Raw genomic sequence first — 17289 nt, forward strand, 5'->3', positions numbered from 1 at the left:
TTTCCTGCCTTTTTATGGGAAAGCAGGACCAAGTTACTGTCTTCCCAAATCTATGTTATTGAGTTGCTCCCTGAGAGTCCTCCTCTTTATTAGAATGGCCCTCTCAGCACAGTCTGCAGCCTTCTTTCCTGAGTCCAAAAGCCTCCCTCAGTCACCTTTCTATAGGTTCTTTTGCTTATTAATTATCAATGGCTGAGCGTCAGTGGACTTTGTGGTCCCAATGTATGATCAATCTATACCCTGACAGAGCCAGGTCTTTTAAAACGCTATTGTAAAACTCACTGGTTTCGTTAAACCTTTCCTTTTCACATCAGCTTCCAAACTTGATGCTGCTGGACTGGCCTTTGTGTGTACTTTATCTTTTCTGGTGCCAAAAGACTATATTGTTAGTGGTATGCACACTCTGTAAAACATATGAATAATATCAACCCATCAGTCTATTTAATGATCTGTTGTGCTCACAACATCAATGTCTAGGCTAGCTGTCTGCTATTTTGTCAGATTTGTCATTGTTGTGTTGGAGCATATAACAACACACTGGTCCGGGAGAGCCAATGAGAGCAAGGGCACAGAAAATACACAGAGGTAGGAGATAAGAGGCACACACTAATATGAGAGAGGGAGTACAGAATGTGTGCATCTGCACGAGGAATACAAAAAAGTAATAGGTGAAATGATTCCATTAATCTCAGCCACTGGTAATTACTCGGGGCTGCATCTTGATCAATCGCTTTTCTACCCACCATGCCACCTTAGATTAGACCCAGGCATATTCAAAACAGCCATGGTCCACCTCCAGTAGGAACAGTCCACCCTGACTGCTAAGCCAGGTCCTCTTTGAATGGAAGACAAGCAATTTAAGGCCGGATTCAGCCTATTTGACCTTTTCAGTGAGGTGCAGTGTGTTCCAGTGGAACAGTGAGCACTGGAGAGAATGTGTCCGAAGGCATCAGAACAGAGGGCACACAACGGTTTGCAAGCATGGGCAGGAAGTCCTACACTAATATGTGAAAATGAGCCTCGAAGACATCCGTCATTGTCAGAGAGGGCATCTCTTGAAGGCGTACATGCTATGAGAGCATAGAGGACATACATCACTATGAGATCATCAGCATATGCTGTGCAACATTATCAGAGCATTAACTGGGAAGGCATGCATTGGTATGTGAGATGGTGTAGCAGCCATACATTAGTACCCGAGTGCGAGCACTGAAAGCATGCATTGTGAGAGGTGGAATATACCACATTGGTAGGAGGGGTGTAAATCATGGACACTGCTCATTGGTGTGAGAGGAGAAGTGTACAAGTATTGTATTGCATTGTAACATTTATATAGCGATTACTACCACTACGCGGGCGCTGAAGCCCATGGAGGTGTGCTTATCGCTTGAGCAGTGTGATGCAGGTGTGCATCATTAGGAGAGTGAGTGGTATAACACAGAGATTAAGCATCGCATGACAGGACATGCTCAGAAGACATGCATTATGATGAGAGAAGTGGAGCACAGAAGGCACACTTTGGTGTGAGACCATGACCATAGAATAGAGACATGATTGTGAGAGCAATGGAACTCAGGAGGCATGGATCGTTATTAGAACATACACATTAAAAGCATGCTTCAAAACCAACAGCATACGGAGTTCAGGCCCACCCGCCCAACCCCAGGCTATACAACGTTGTGTCAATGAACATTAGCTAGAAAGTATCGTCCCAGTCATTCAAGCATTTTATTTTCTGGACAGAAACGAAAAGAAATTCCATGGGTGAAATGGCTTTATTGTACCCAGAACTCCATACCGCTTTTCTTTTGTTACTAAACTCTGTAGTTAGCAGATGTTCCCGTGACCCAGTTTAAGACTCTCAGTTCGCCGTCCACGGAAGGTTGGCACTCTGAGTCTGCCATGCCTGGTTTCGAACTCTTTGCCTCCAGCACACTAGTGGCGGCAGCAACGGATCACCTCGCTAGGCCATATATTGGGGATTACCATGAGAAAAGAAAGCGAGACCACTCCCGCGGGTCGTGGTGTGGGAAGGCAGTATTTCTGAGCTGTATTCATTAACTCTCCAGTAACTACCCGCTTTTCTTAGTCTCATTGCTTCCTTTTCCCTTTACCTGGGACGTTTTAGCTTTTTGAATCATGTCTGAGAAGGAGCCACGAGGCATGTGAATAAGATGGCACAATTAGCTAATGTGCATGCTGTAGATATCTTTGGGGAACAGAAAGTATTTATGAAATCTGTGTCTTTCAGGTGTATAAAAGTAACTGTAAGGCACTACATATCTATACGATTTTCACAGCATACTCTTTCCGAAAACTGGTATTTTTGCAATAGATATATGGTATATAGAGAGATGTTTCAGTCCTTTCCTTTACACAGTCCTAACCAGTGCAGCTCAGTAGCAGAAGAGCACAGTAACCTTACCCCAGAAACAACAGAACAACGATAACATCATTAAAACGTCTTACAAACAGACAGAAAGTGTACAGCTCTAACAATAGAAGAAATGAAACTGTGAAATCCAGAGCGGCTGCTGTCTGTGTTTCACAGTACAGGTGGTAATCCACCTGCACTTTAAAGAGGGAACAGGGTTACTCCTGCAGGTGGGTGCAGTGTGTGACTGCACCCACCTGCAGGATGGTGTCTGAGGTGAGGGGTCCATGAGGCCCCCGTTACCCCTCCAGAGGGCTCTCCTTAGGCAGTGCACTATCAGTACTCCTCCTAAGGGCCTGTTTGCCTCTTAGCCCCCATCCATAATATGTCACGGGCGCAGAAGCAAAGTGAGTCCCTGATTTGTATGCAGCCAACCCCCATGCAAATGAGGGAGCACCCTCTCACGATAGCACTGGCGCTACATGTGCAACAGAAGGGGAGACATAAATGATTAACAGTTTGGCAAGCACGAGGGTGACGAAGGAGGACGCACTGGCAGTCGCCCATTGAGCACAAGGAGCAATGGACGAGGAGAGTAGGGTGGAGGGTGCCTTGTCTGAGGAACTGGTGGATAGCCACAGTGTTTGCAGATTCGCATGTCACAACCTAGGAGTGTTTTGGCTTCCCGGATGACTGAAAGGGAGCTTGATGCTGAAATACTAGTGGTGAATAATTGCACACTGGTTCTTTTGTTTGCCGTTGCTTGTCCTCTGTCTATTTATTTTGTGTTTGTGCTGAGATGTTTCTTGAAACTACCAGCCCATGCATGAAGAGTAAGCCCCAAGGGGTATAGGATTTTGCATGTATGAGATGAATAAATCCAGTGAGGATGTGGGAAAAGCTGTCACAAGGAAAGAGTCTGACAAAGAAAGTTAATACAACAATCCTGAGAATAAGTGCCTATATAAAGGAGAAACCATGGGTGTAATGGTGAAGGGATAGGGTTGCTTCATTACCCAGGATAATCACAGTAAGAGACACTGGGAAATTTAGAAGAAGGAGAACTTCCAATCCAAACCCAGATCAGTAAGGAAGAGGTGAGGCAAGATATTTATTTTTGAATACTTATCGGGCATTCTCTTTCTGGAGTGTGCTGGTGGCATTATCCCTATGAACTTGGGAACAGAAGAACACAGAGGAGCCATTATAGGAAATCCAATCTGCCTTATTGGGCCTTCTCAGTATTCCCACCAGAAGGCGACTTTCCATTTTTTTTTTTTTTACTTCTGCAACATCCATTATAACTGTACTTTGGTTTTGCCTACTCTTGGGAGTGCTAATAAAAGACATCATTACCAAATCGGACAAGCCTCCCAAGCCTTATTCCTGCCCATCCCTCCACAGAAGGCAGTAGGACTGGCATCTTATTGTGAAAAGCATATGTAAGTAGGCATTTAAGACTGTATTATTATTATTATAATACTGTGTATACAGTTCCCTGCTGCACTGGTGAGAAATTTCACCAAAAAGTGTTCCTGCGTCACAGCTGGAACACTTTCCACAAAACAGCAATGCCTGTTTTCCCACAACACATTAGGGAAACGTGTGCATTTTAAAGTTTTGTCTACCAGACAACTTTGAGTTGTCTACTTGTGGAAGGCCACTTAATGACCATACCAAAAACTCACAGTTGTTATACAACAGACACACTACTTACCATTGGTTGCTTTTATTATCGCTCTCATCTTTTTTTTATTTTTTTAAAGCTTTCCTCCCTCTTCTTTTGCTGTGAAGTGCGAGGCAATGCTCTTGCATGGAGATGTGGCGCATAGTGGCAGTTTAGTTGGACAGGCGATGCCCTTGCATGGAGATGCGTTGACTTCAATGGGTTGCAATGGGCGATGCAAACTCCTTCCATCAGGGAAGTTCACACAGCAGGCGATACATTGATTCTGAGGGCAATGTGCCAAGCAGCAAAGGTGGTGCGCAGCAGTGCAGAGGCTTTAATCTTGCTGGATCCACTCATGGGCTGGCAGAGAAACCTCAGGCTCACTTTCAAGGGCCCAGACTGAACGGTACCTATTGGGAGGGCAGGACTCACAGAAGGCAGAGTCTGGATGCTTGTTCAAGGTATTTAGAAGCTCCCTGAGGCTTCTGATTAGGAGGCTAGCCAACTAGACCTTAGATTTACTCTGGGATCCTGGGTTCTGAGATGCAGGCCTAGTCCTTCCCACCCAGGTGGGAGGATAGGAGGGCAGCACAGCAGAGCAACAGTCGTTCAGAGAGCATTCCACAGAATGTCACTCCTTTCATCAGCACAGCAGTGCTTCTTCCTGGCAGGGTCCACAGGTCTAGAAGTTTATATATATATATATATATATATATATATATATATATATATATATATATATATATATATATATATACATATATATATATATTTATTTATGCCTGGTGCCCACTTTGAACTAGAGAAAGCATCTAGAGTCCCCCTTCCCCAATGTGTTAAGAATCCCTTTCCTCCCTGTCCTAGCCCCAGCTTGTATGGGGGCCTTAAAAGACCAGTTATAACCCCTGGTTATAACCACTTTGTGAGGGTGCTATGGCACAGCCTTTTTGATGTCCAAGTGATGTCCAACTTCAGAAGCAACGTGTAAAGTATTTGTACCTACACACAAAGTAACTCAGTGAAAACACTACAAAATGACAAAACACAGGTTTAGAAAATTAGGTAATATTTATCTAAACAAACAAGACCAAAACGACAGAAATCCAACATACACAAGTCAGGATCTGAATTTTAAAAGAATAAGAGTCTTAAATCCTTTAGAAAACAGTGAGAACGCTGTTAGGGCACAAAAGTACCTGGGTAGCGTCAAAATAAAGCCACATGGGTGAGTGAGCGTCAAAAAAAGCCAGCGATATGTCAATTTCTCACTCGCAAGCAAGACTGTGCGTCGTTCCTCCTCCAGTTGGGTTGGCTTGTGTTGTTTCTTCTCTCCCGCAAGAGAGTGATGCGTCGATCCGGGCAGGCTTTGAGTTGTTTTTCCGTGCCCAGCGATGTTGCATTGAAAATCCGGTTGCATGGTATCACAAAACCGCACTGCTTGGGGTATGCATCGTTATCAGCCTCTGTTAGCATGTGTTGTGTGTCATTTCTCCATCTGCGTTGCGTCGATCTTCCAGCCGCAATGCAGGTGGAGCGTTGATTTCAGCTGCGAAGCCGGCGGCATGACGATTATCAGCCGTGTCACAGATAGTGTCGAAAATTTCCCTGCATGGCAGTCTGTGCATGGATTTCCAGTCTTTGCCAGCTTCACCTTTCAAGGGCCCAGAAACTGTGTAGGGCACCACTTGGCAGGGCAGGAGTCTCAGCAGAGAGTCCAGGTGCTGGCAGGGGAAGTCTTTGATGGCCCTGAGACTTCAAAAATAGAAGGCAAGCTCAGTTCAAGCCTTTGGAGATTGTTCACAAGCAGGAATGCACAACAAAGTCCAGTTTTTGTCAACTTTCACAGGCAGAAGCAGCAACTGCAGGATAGCTCCACAAAGCACAGTCACAGGCAGGGCAGCACTTGTCATCAGCTCCTCAGCTCCTTAGCTCTTCTCCTTGACAGTGGTTCCTCTTGATTCCAGAGGTAATATAATTTTCAGGGGTTTTGGGTGCTCTTCTTATACCCCTTTCTGCCTTAAAAGTAGGCCTATTTCAAAGGAAAGTCTCTCCTGTTTGTGAGATCCTGCCTTGCCCAGGCCAGGCACCAGACACACACCAGGGGGTTGGAGACTGCATTCTGTGAGGGCAGGGACAGCCCTTTCAGGTGTGAGTGACCACCCCTCCATTCCCTCCTAACACAGATGACTCATCAGGATATGCAGACTAAACCCCAGCTCCCTTTGTGTCACTGTCTAGAGAGAGGTGCAAACAGCCCAACTGTCAAACTAACCCAGACAGGGAATCCACAAACTGGCAGAGTCACAGAATGGTTTAAGCAAGAAAATGCCTACTATCTAAAAGTGGCATTTTCAAACACACCATCTCAAAACCAGCTTCACTAAAAGATGTATTTTTAAATTGTTCAGAGACCCCAAACTCCACATGTCTATCTGCTCCCCAAGGGGATCTACGCTTTAATCAGATTTAAAGGCAGCCCCCATGTTAACCTATGAGGGGGATAGGCCTTGCAACAGTGAAAAACAAATGTGGCAGTATTTAACTGTCAGAACTTATAAAAACATTAGTATGTGTCCTACCTTAAACATACACTGCACCCTGCCCATGGGGCTACCTAGAGCCTACCTTAGGGGTGTCTTACGTGTCAGTAAAGGGAAAGGTTTAGACACGGCAAGTGTGTACACTTGCAAAGTCGAATTTGCAGTTAAATCTGCACTTACAGACACTGCAGTGGCAGGTCTGAGCCATGTTTACAGAGCTAATAATGTAGGTGGCACAAGCAGTGCTGCAGGCCCACTAGTAGCATTTGATTTACAGGCCCTGGGCACCTATAGTGTATTGTACTAGGGACTTACTAGTAAATCAAATATGCCAATCATGGAAAGCCAATTACACATGCATTTTACATAGGAGCACTTGAACTTTAGCACTGGATAGCAGTGGTAAAAGTGCCCAGAGTAACAAAAACAGCAACAAGCATTTGCAATGCAATGAGTCTCGCATCTGTGAGAGTTAGAGCTATTGGCATTGTAAAATGATAATGTTTTTACCTATTTGTTTTGTAGTGTAGCAGATGTTTGTGGTGTGTCATGGAATTATGTGTGCTGTAGTGGAATATTAGTGAGGCGGGATAGTGAGAGCGAGATAGACAGGAAAGAGAGGGTAAAAGAGAGAGCGATAGAGGGAGAAGGGGAAGGGGGATGAGGAAAGGTGGACCAGTGCACAGCGTGAGAAGGTACAGTTAGGTAGCCTGTGTTAGTAGGCAGTATAGAGAGGAGAATGGTAATGTAAGGGAGGGATGAGAGAGAGCAGTGGTATTGTGAGATGAGAGGTTCAAGTGGCAGTGTGAGAGAGAGAAAGATAAGAGGGGCAGTTGGTGTGTGGGAAGGAGAGTGCCGGGAGTAATAAGAAGTGGGGAAGTGAGCAGTCCAGTAGCAATGTGAAGCTGCTGCGTTATCGCGCAAAGTATTAAAATAAAAAAATGAAGCAGGAGGAAAGAGGGAGGATAGGCTAAGCAGTGCATAATTTTAATACTTTAGGCTGCAGTACTTGGACATTTCCTTTTTATTACAGCTCTTTGAGCTCACTGAGACAGCTCAGGCAGCAGAGACGCTTCAAAGTGAGAAACACTACAGTGAAGAATGTGAGCGAATGAAAGGGGTGGAGAGATTAAGGAAATAAATGTGAGATAAAGGGAAACTGAGGAGAGATCATAAAGAGATGCACTGAAGAATGGAGAACTACATGAAGATCAAATGAAATGTCCGGAAGATAGAAGGACTGAGGAAAAGAGGAGGCTAGAAACATACAAAGAAGACTGGAAAGGTATAGTGAAGAGACAGAGGGGATAGAAAGTAGGGGCATATAGAAGAAATAAAGGAAATAATGGAAAGTAGCAAGTGAAGAGGGGCAATAAAAAAAAGACAGAAGAGAATGTAAGAGGGAAAAAACTGAAATACAGAGGAGAGGAGAGAGGTGGACGAAGTAGCAAAGTAGGAAAAATGATAAATGCACAAGGAAGGCCAAAGAATGATCAGAGGGAAACACAAAGGTTCAGATTCATGGAATAATGAAAGTTGGAAAGTATGTGCATGGGAAGTAGTTAGAAGATGCAGAGAATCCCACTTAAAACACTGATCCCAGCTATACCAAGATGGCATATGTCAGCATCTCATCTATTCTTAACCACTAGTCCACTGTCAGGGGAACAATTTGCAGATCAATAAATATGCCCTGCTAATACCCTGACTTTCCAAGACAATACACATCACAAGCAAGTTGCTAGTTTTGCTCTCAGTTGGGGTCATTGGCGCTAGGCTTGCCACAAAGTAAAAGACGCTTAAACATGTGCAGAAAAAAGATGAATGCAATTTTGATGCAGAGATACACCCACAATTGTGGTACATTGAACTATATGAAATAGAACTTATCGTTAAACATATCTTTCCCTTAGTTTGGGACATCATCTACTGAATGGTATTTGCCAGTCCCATAACAGCGCTTCAGAGGTGAAGAATGTCTTTGTAGTTTGTTTTATCTGTGAAGCATCAGTGTTTGTTCATCAAATAATTGGCAGTGCCACCTAAAGGGAGTTTGCATGTCTGTAATAAACGCTTAAGCACTCACTGGTTTCATCTGATCATCTGAACAGGAGGAATGTGTCAGCAGAGCAGCCAAGGTTTCAGATTGTCTTGTGGGACATCAGCATGATTTCAGAGTAATTTCGAGTAACATTTGAAAATGTGAATGTTATAAGTAACATTTGAACAGCTATGAGTAACACTTTTTCCCGATCAAAAATAAAGCAAGGAAGATGAGGGAAGCATACAGCTATCAGCAGGTGACATGCATTTGAGCAATGAGAAAGGCTAAGAAAAATGTAAAGGTGCGGCACAGCAACAGAAATGAAGGGGCACTTCACTAGCCTCGTGCCCCTGTAACCTGATCTCACCACCGCTTCTTCAGACTCCCTCCCTGCCTGCGGGGAAGATCATATAGTGGCCGAAAGAGATGTCATAAGGAAAGGAAACAAGAGATAAGAGTTATGGGGAGAGGGGAGAACTATATTGGCAAAGGGGAAAATAAGTTTCAAACAAGTTAGAACTATTAGCAGTTGTAAACTCCCAACCGGACTTTTCTTGCCACATTAAATGGAAAAAATGAGCACGATCGCACTGCTACAATTCACTCATAGTGAAACCTATCGGCAAAAGTGCCATTATCTACGTAACCGGCAAACGTGCAATTAACTATGTAACAGTGTCAATGTCATGCAAAGCGCTCGACGTCTGCCAAGCGAGAACGCACTGTGAAAAAAGATAATAACAAGTAGTCAACAAACCGGGTGGAAAACAGCAAGCCTCTTATGTTTTCAGTACTTGGTCACTGCGCTTGAGGAGGGCTAACCACGGAAAAGGCATGACGTATGCATGCCTTCCACTAATGAAAGCAAGCAGATTTTAAAAGGCAATCCCACGAACCAATGAAAGACACTGACGTGACATGGACGGGGCTCCGAGACCTTTTCTAACTACTAAAGCGGCTCGCAAGCGATATGCATGCGCAAGCGCATGCGACGCTGGCCCGACCCTAAAAACAGCATCCAGCACACCTCAACATCCTGGGAAACAGATGCAAAAAGTTAGGGGAGACCACGCCAAGGATGACAAGTCTAACAGTAATGAATAACGAATTTAACTTCCAGGACATATAAAACGTAAAAGTATATGTCCAACTTTTTAACTACACTGCACTCTGCCCTCTGGGCAGCTCAGGGCCTACCTTAGGTATGGCATATGTATTTGAAAGGAAGGTTTGGGCCTGGCAAAAGGTTTATTTTGCCAGGTAGAAATGGAAGTTTAAAACTGCACACGCTGGATGCAATGGCATGTCTGACATATGTATAAAGGACTACTTAAGTGGGTGGCACAATCAGTGCTGCAGGCAAAATAGAAGCAGTTAATTTACAGGTGCTGGGCACATGTAATGTTACTTTAGTAGGGGCTTACAAATAAATTAAATCGGCCAATTGGGTTTTTTAAGGCAGGAGCAGAAATAATTTACACTAGTTATCAGTGGTAAAGTGTGCAGAGTCCTAAAGTCAGCAAAAGCAAAGTCAGCTAAACAGTAGGTTTGAAGGCAAAATGTTAGGGGAGAACCCTCACCAAGGATGCCATGTCTTACACATGTCCCTACAGCTGAAAGTGAGGAGAACAACCCAGTCTCCTGGGAGTTCTTCTCTCTATGGTGGAAAAACCTGGACAGACCTTCAGCATTGACCTGTTCTATTCCAGAGTGGTTTTCCACTATCAAGTCCGTTCTCTGTAGGGAGATGGGCCACTTCAACACTTTGGGATTCTCATCCCTCATTTGCATTAGCCACCTGAGGGTTCTGTAGTCTGTCTGAACCCCAAACAGGTATGTTATTAACTTCTTGAGTGCCTAGACCACTGCAAGGGCTTCCTTTTCTATAGCACTCCACATCTGTTCCCTGGGAAGTAAACTCCTGCTATTTATGGCTACAAGTTAATCCGAGACCTCTTCATTTAGCTGTGAGAGCACAGTGCCTATGTCTTGCTCTGAGGCACCTTTCTGCATGATGAATTCCCTAGAGACGTCAGGGGCTTTGAGCATGGGCAATCTCCAGGGGGTCAAAAGCATTCTTGCATGCCTCCATCCAGATCACCTGTCTGGGTGGTTTCTTGGAGGTCACTTCTGTCAAGGGTGCAAAAATGGTGCCATACCCCTTGACACATATCAGATAGTACCCGGTGAGGTTGAGGAAGATTCTCACCTCTGTCTGCATCTTGGGTGGGGGTTCCCAAGCCAAAATGGTTTGGATTTTGGCTTGGAGGGACAACACTTTACCTCTTCCCACTTGGTGTCCCAAGTAGACCACTGAACCTTGCGCTATCCAGCACTTACTGGCCTTGATAGAAAGGCCTGATATCTGCAGAGCCTGAAGCACTTCCCTGAGGTGGCACACGTGGTCCTCCCAGCTACAATGAAGACTAGAATATAGTCTAGATAGGCAGCACTGAAGTTCTCCAACCCAGCAAGGACCTGGTTGACCAACCACTGGAAGGTGGCAGGATCGTACTTCAACCTGAAGGGTATCACATGGAGCTTGAAATGATATTCTGGGGTAGATAAAACAGACCTCTCTTTGGCCCCCTCAGTCAAGGCAATCTGTCCACACCCAGACGTTAAGTCAAACGTACTGAGGAAGTTAGCAGCTTCCATCTATGAGCTCATCAGCTCAGTAGATGAGTTGTGCGTCAGTCTTGGTGAGTGCATTGAGCTCTAGTAATCGACGCAGATCCTAATTTCAGGGCTAGTACCTAGATGGGCAGCCTTGGAGACAAGCAACACTGGGCTGGACCAAGGACTGCATTTTGGAGAATTTCTTCTTTATGCTGGCTCTCGCCTTATCAGATAGCATGTAGTATCTAATCTACTATTCTAAAGCATACTCTAACCAGTATCAATAATGTTTGATTTTCCTCCAGTATATTGAATTTTGTTCTCTCTCATGTACTTTAGTCTATGCTGTACAAACATGCATTGGCAAAAGACAATAGAATGCCACTCGCAAGAATAGAATGCAAGATCTATTGAATTTGCCACTGCTTGTTCATGTATATGACTGCCATGGTATACATGGCAGTCTCAAACATGTCATAAAGAATTGGAAGACCTACCCTATTTGGTGGGGTGCCTTCTGACACAACCCTGTGGTGGAGGGGCCGTGAGCTGAAGGTCTTCAAAGACAGAGCTTGACCGAGGCCTTGCTGTCAGGAACCAAACTATCTTCCCACCTCTAAATGAGTTGTGGGGAGGGCCATGTGTTTAGCAGTTCAGGCATCCCCTAGTTTAATTCTGACGTCCTGCTTGCGCTAAACCTTAAATTAATCTATAATTAGCATAAAGGTGAAAATATAGTTCAAGATGATGAAAAGGGAGCACATGTTGGCTACATTTTAAAGAGATTTTAAAACCTGCGAAATATGTTTGTGCCTGGGTTTAACGTATACTTTAAAAAGATACAGTATTAGAAGTTCACATTCATTCGCGTAAATGAAAAGGCATCGACTGAAAACCTTAAATGAATAAGACATAAAGACGCTTTCGCAATAAAAGTAAGATTCATTTCTCTTACTACAAAGAATGCACAGAAAGGTCTGCTCCAGCTCAGACTGAAACGATAATGTTGAGTAAAATATTCCCCAAGGGTTTCTGAAACCCTTTTGGTTTACACAGGCAGCAGCCCAGCCACGTCCTGCAAAACACGGCCCCTTTAACAATCACCGCACAGTGGCCTCATTGTGAAGGCAGATTGAAGGGGGCCTCTTCTGGAGCCAGATATTCAATCCATAAGGCACACAGGAGTGGAATGAGTTTTTCAGAGAGGAGAGTAAGTGTTAAAAAAGTGAAGCGATTAGCCGAGTGGTGAAAAAAAATATGCAGTCATCTCTTTCCATTGGTGGTTACACTGGACAGCTGATGAGGCTGTTTCAATGTTGCTAGGTGATAAGTACATTCGCAGGTATTCTTGCATCACTACAGGGGTAATTGAGAAATACACTTTTTATATTATTTATTTCGCGGGTCTTGTGCTAATCTAAGTAGTAAGCAGTTCTTATGTGCCCTTTGGAGAGGACTCCATACTACTGCAAGGAAGGAGCCTAGAATGCTAATCACTTAAAATACCTTTTTCGCCCAGATGTGGTAATAGGTAGGTATCTGATTATTGGCTGCAGAACCTTTCCCATACAAGATGGATCTTATATGCCAGGATTTGGTTCACTTGTGAAAAGGTTGATCTTGGCACAGCTCAGTATATGAGGGACTCCATCTACTCCGATGCAATGTCTTGGTACAAATGGCCTATGAGATGGAGACATCTTTTTCAGTGGCATCACTACAGGGGAAGAGGCAGATGCGGCCCATATCCCACTTTTCTTTGTCCTGACCCCGGTGCTGCAGCATCAGAAGTGCTGAATGTACAGAGAGGACACACAGAAAAAAAGCAGGTTATAGTTAGGTTCACATTTTACTCGTATAAAACCATAGAAATTCAGCAGTTATAATTATGGTTAGCTCAAGTATCTGAAGTAACTATAACTTGCGCCCCTGTCATGCACAGTTTTCTCATCAATAATTTTACTGCAAATGTTACATTGATAATACGATGATGTTATCAAAGATGTCATAAGTGTTCTAATATGTGGGGTAATTAGCAGTGCATGGCGAGGGCACGAGTTATAGTTACCTTAGGGCACGCGTTATAGTTACTTGAGCTAACCATAACTATAACTGCTGAATTTCTATGGTTTTGTGAGAGTAAAATGTGAACCCAACTATAACCTCCCTGTAACCTTTGGCTTTTTGAGTGAATTTCTCTGTTTTTTCATTTCTATTTCCCAACTATGACGCCCCTGTTTGTTTCAGTGAATTTCTATGTTTTTTAACGTTAAGTCATTTTAATTACTTTACATTAATCTAACCACCCCTGTGTCCAGGCCATGCAACCATCTCCCTATAAGCACCAAACTCCCGCCCACGCACCCCCTTTGACTGTGCGTAGCTGGGATTGGCCTGCAGTCAGACACTGCGGCCTACCCTCTATATGAAGCCAACCTCCGCCACTCATGGACTTCTGCATTGCACTCCCATGATGCACCCAACCCAACTCCATGCATGACCTTCAGCCATGTGCAGTGGGGTTCACCAAGGGCGTGGCCTGTGGCCTTGATCTGCAGCCTAAACCCCTATTAAGCAGTCAAACCTGTGCCACATACAGCCTTGGGAGTGAAAAGAAAAGGGGGTAGGGTAGGAATACCATAACTCCTTAGCCTTGATGCTGGACCCCGACAGGGAAAAAAAGCATATTTCCTATTTTTGCCACAAAATTGCAGTGGAGTCGCAAATCTGCTGCAAATTGTTGAAAAACAAAACAAAAAAACAAGCACTGTCTCCCTCACTTGTTTTCAGTTTAGCCCCGAGGTGGGCCGGGTCCCAGGGTATGGGGGCTTAATTAAAATATCAGAGGGGGCACACAGACCCCCTCCACTGGGCTTTTTGAAGCCCCGGGGACTACCACCTCCCTCTGGCTTTTTTTAAAAAGGAGGGGGGCACATGGACCCCCTCCTGAGGCTTAAATATGCCTCAGGGATCACCACCTACCCACGGCAAAAGTAATAAGTGTTCCCCGGGGTCCAGTGTGCTTTGATGGGGACTGCAGGGGGAGCTACCTTCCTCCTGGGGAAGCCAGCATTGTTCCCTCATGCAGGGGATTGCTAAATATGCAGCTCCCTGCATGCAGGAGTAATCTTTCTCCTGTTTCCATGTCCACATGACAGCTTGTAGGGAAACAGATGAAAACTTTGCTTCCAACCAGCGGGAGCAGTTTGACAGCTCTCGCTTGCTAGAAGCAGAGTTATTATTTGCCCTGGCTTGGCAGCAGCTGTCACAACTCGCACCAAGCCAAAGCAAACTGCTATCGCCTAGGGGTGGGCACCTCGGGAGATAGGAGGAGGCCTTGGGGTGGGGGGTGGTGGTCTCCAGAGCACTTAATGGCTCCAGGAGGGGGACCGCATGGCCGCCCTGCTTTCTTGTGCACAGGCCAGGCCCAGGGAGGTGGTGGTCCCCGGGGCCATATATGGCCAAGGGGGGGAGGCATACATCTGTCCTCCCAGTTTTTAAAATGTTACTTGACCCCGGCAAAAGAGAGGTCCCCTTGGCCAGGGGGTCCGCATGGCCCCCCAACATGATTATTAATTTAGCCTCAGGGAGTCAGTGGTTCCTAGGGCATATTAAATCTGCGGGAGCAAGGTCCATGCGGATCCCCTCCTTATTTTTAAACAAACCCTGGGGAGATGGTGGTCCCTGGGGATTCAAAAAGCCTAATGGACGGGGGTCTCTGCACCTCATCTTTGATATTAGCCTAAGACTCCAGGAAGGTGTTGGTTCCTGGGACTCTAAAAATCCCTAGAAGTGGGGGCCCCATGTTCCCCGCTTCTTATTTTAATACATCAAACGCCCCCAGACCTGGACCACCCAGGGGCTAAAGTAAAAAAAGTGCAGGAGACCGAACTTTTTTTTTGTTTGTTTTTGCATTTTTACAACGGATTCATGAATCTGCTGCAAATTCACTGCAAAGATATTTAAAAATGTTTTTTTGCCCCAGCAGGATCTCAGGGTACCCAAGCACTAAGGCTAGGCAGTCCAGGGTATTCCTACATTGCCCCCTTTCCCTTATTTTTTTATGTTTTTGTTTAGGACTCGGCTGGGTCTGAGTCCCATAATGGCTGTCAAAACCTTCTGGTTAAATACTTGGCAGCCAATCAGATCTCTGCACGAAATAGGGAGGATTGGTTGAGCCTCTGCTTCCCTAGATATACAAATTTGGTCTTCTTTTGGGAATTAGCATGGGAAATGCACTTTTTTGAAACCCCCCCTCCTTTTTTTGGCCCCTGCTTGCCAAATCACCTAGAAACTTACCATGCACAATAAGACTAAGCAGGGCACTATTGGGGGGGAAATTTGGTGAAGATTCCTCAAATGGCGTCATTACAGGCAAGTAAAAAAACGCTTTCCATATATATATATATATATATATATATATATATATATATATATATTTACCTACAGGCAATCGCCAGTAGGTAGTTATATTTAGACCTAGTTACCTAGTTTCTATAGGAAAAGTGTTTTTTGACTTGTCTATAACTTTAATAGTAATGGCAGTCTGTAATCATTTACAAAGTGGGACCTATCTATTTTTGCTACCTTCCACTGTGTGTGTGGATGTGTATAAGAGAGAGATTTACTGGTATTCCTAGGTCAGGAAGTGGGCCCAGAATGTAGCATTTGTGTGCCATTTTGATACCAGTGTTGGAGGGACAGGGGTTAAAGAGAATACTTGGGCAGAGTTCTGCTGTTCTTGGCACCACGCCATTCCTGCATTCGCTCATTGAATGATGTGCACAGCTAAATCCCATTTCTTTAATATGTGAGGTGGGCTTTGTACCTTGCTCTTTTCACACATTCCTTTGCTCTGTGCCTGACTGGCACATCAGGTAAAACAAAAGGGCTCTGCACTGTAATATGCAAAGATTGCGTGCTGCTTAGAGGTGGTCAGATCATGAATCTTGTTCTCAAAGTGGTTGACTAGAATGAATTGGATTTGGTTGCCTCAGATACTAGTAATTAAGATTTTGAAACTATGGCTAAATTCCACTTTATTTGAAGTGAATTCAAGCTGTGTGGAATAAACTGTTCTGCCCTTTTGATACTCAACTTCAGTATTTAAAATAATGACACATTCCAATATCTCTGGGCCTTTTGATTAAAATCAAATCTCCGTGTGTAGATTTCGAAAAAAAGAAGTGAGTTCTTGTTTTCCTGAAATGCAATGTTTCTTCTTTTACAGGAATCTTTGCTTACTTGAACTACAACGTGCCTCGCACCAGGAAAGATATCTTTCAAACTCTGATCACAGGACTGGAAAGACTGGAGTACAGGGGATACGATTCTGCAGGTATTTCAAATAATATATGGCATACCTTTGTTGACGAAAGAAGTGTCCTGCTGTATGATAACAGGGTCATTCCGTGCTCGAATGATGTACTCCCTGTCCTCATCTTATGTGCTTACACCCTTATGCGCCTCTAAGCCCGTATAACTTATCTGGTGCCATTGATAGCCGTCTTTTAACTACAGATGCTTTTGAAGGAGTGTGTAAGCAGGCCCTTGTCTCAACCTGAGGTGTGAGTGCATTTAGATGCTTCAACTTGTCGTTAGATCTAGGTGGGACAACAACTCAGCACTGTGGAACATCCTGACAATCCCACTAAAGACACTAAAATAAGGGCTTGAATCCTGACCTTGTACCGTTCAAGGTCATGTGTCCCGCTAATAGACAAATCCTAGAGCAGAAATATGATCTGGTTTACGTTCAGTTGCAGACTAGAGTTACTTTCTAAAAAGTCTCAATAAATAATCTTTTGTCTGAAAGTGATTTTGGATTTGCTATTTGAATCTAGGTGTTGCTGTTGATAGTAACAACCATGAAGAAAAAGAAAGGCACTTAAAGCTCATCAAGAAAAAAGGAAAAGTCAAGGCCCTGGATGAGGAGCTATACAGTAAGTTGAGGAATCTTTGTAGTACCTTGCCGTAACATGTCACTCCAATGCGGCATCACCAGATCAGGATAAAGTGAAACATGTATTTGGCCATTAGGTTG

At 44.3% G+C, this 17289-nt stretch overlaps 1 protein-coding gene across 2 annotated transcripts in view; it reads left to right on the plus strand.

Annotated features, from left to right (window-relative positions):
* The window catches only part of GFPT2 (glutamine-fructose-6-phosphate transaminase 2), a 92986-nt gene that overhangs the window by 7211 nt on the left and 68486 nt on the right, over nt 1-17289 (plus strand). For both annotated transcript variants that reach the window (XM_069199290.1, XM_069199291.1), the window contains exons 2-3: nt 16477-16584; nt 17090-17188. In XM_069199290.1, the coding sequence (XP_069055391.1) occupies nt 16477-16584; nt 17090-17188 (207 nt within the window). The remainder of the gene's footprint in view (nt 1-16476; nt 16585-17089; nt 17189-17289) is intronic.

The sequence above is a fragment of the Pleurodeles waltl genome, chromosome 7 (assembly GCF_031143425.1).
Source record: "Pleurodeles waltl isolate 20211129_DDA chromosome 7, aPleWal1.hap1.20221129, whole genome shotgun sequence".
Lineage (NCBI taxonomy): Eukaryota > Metazoa > Chordata > Amphibia > Caudata > Salamandridae > Pleurodeles > Pleurodeles waltl.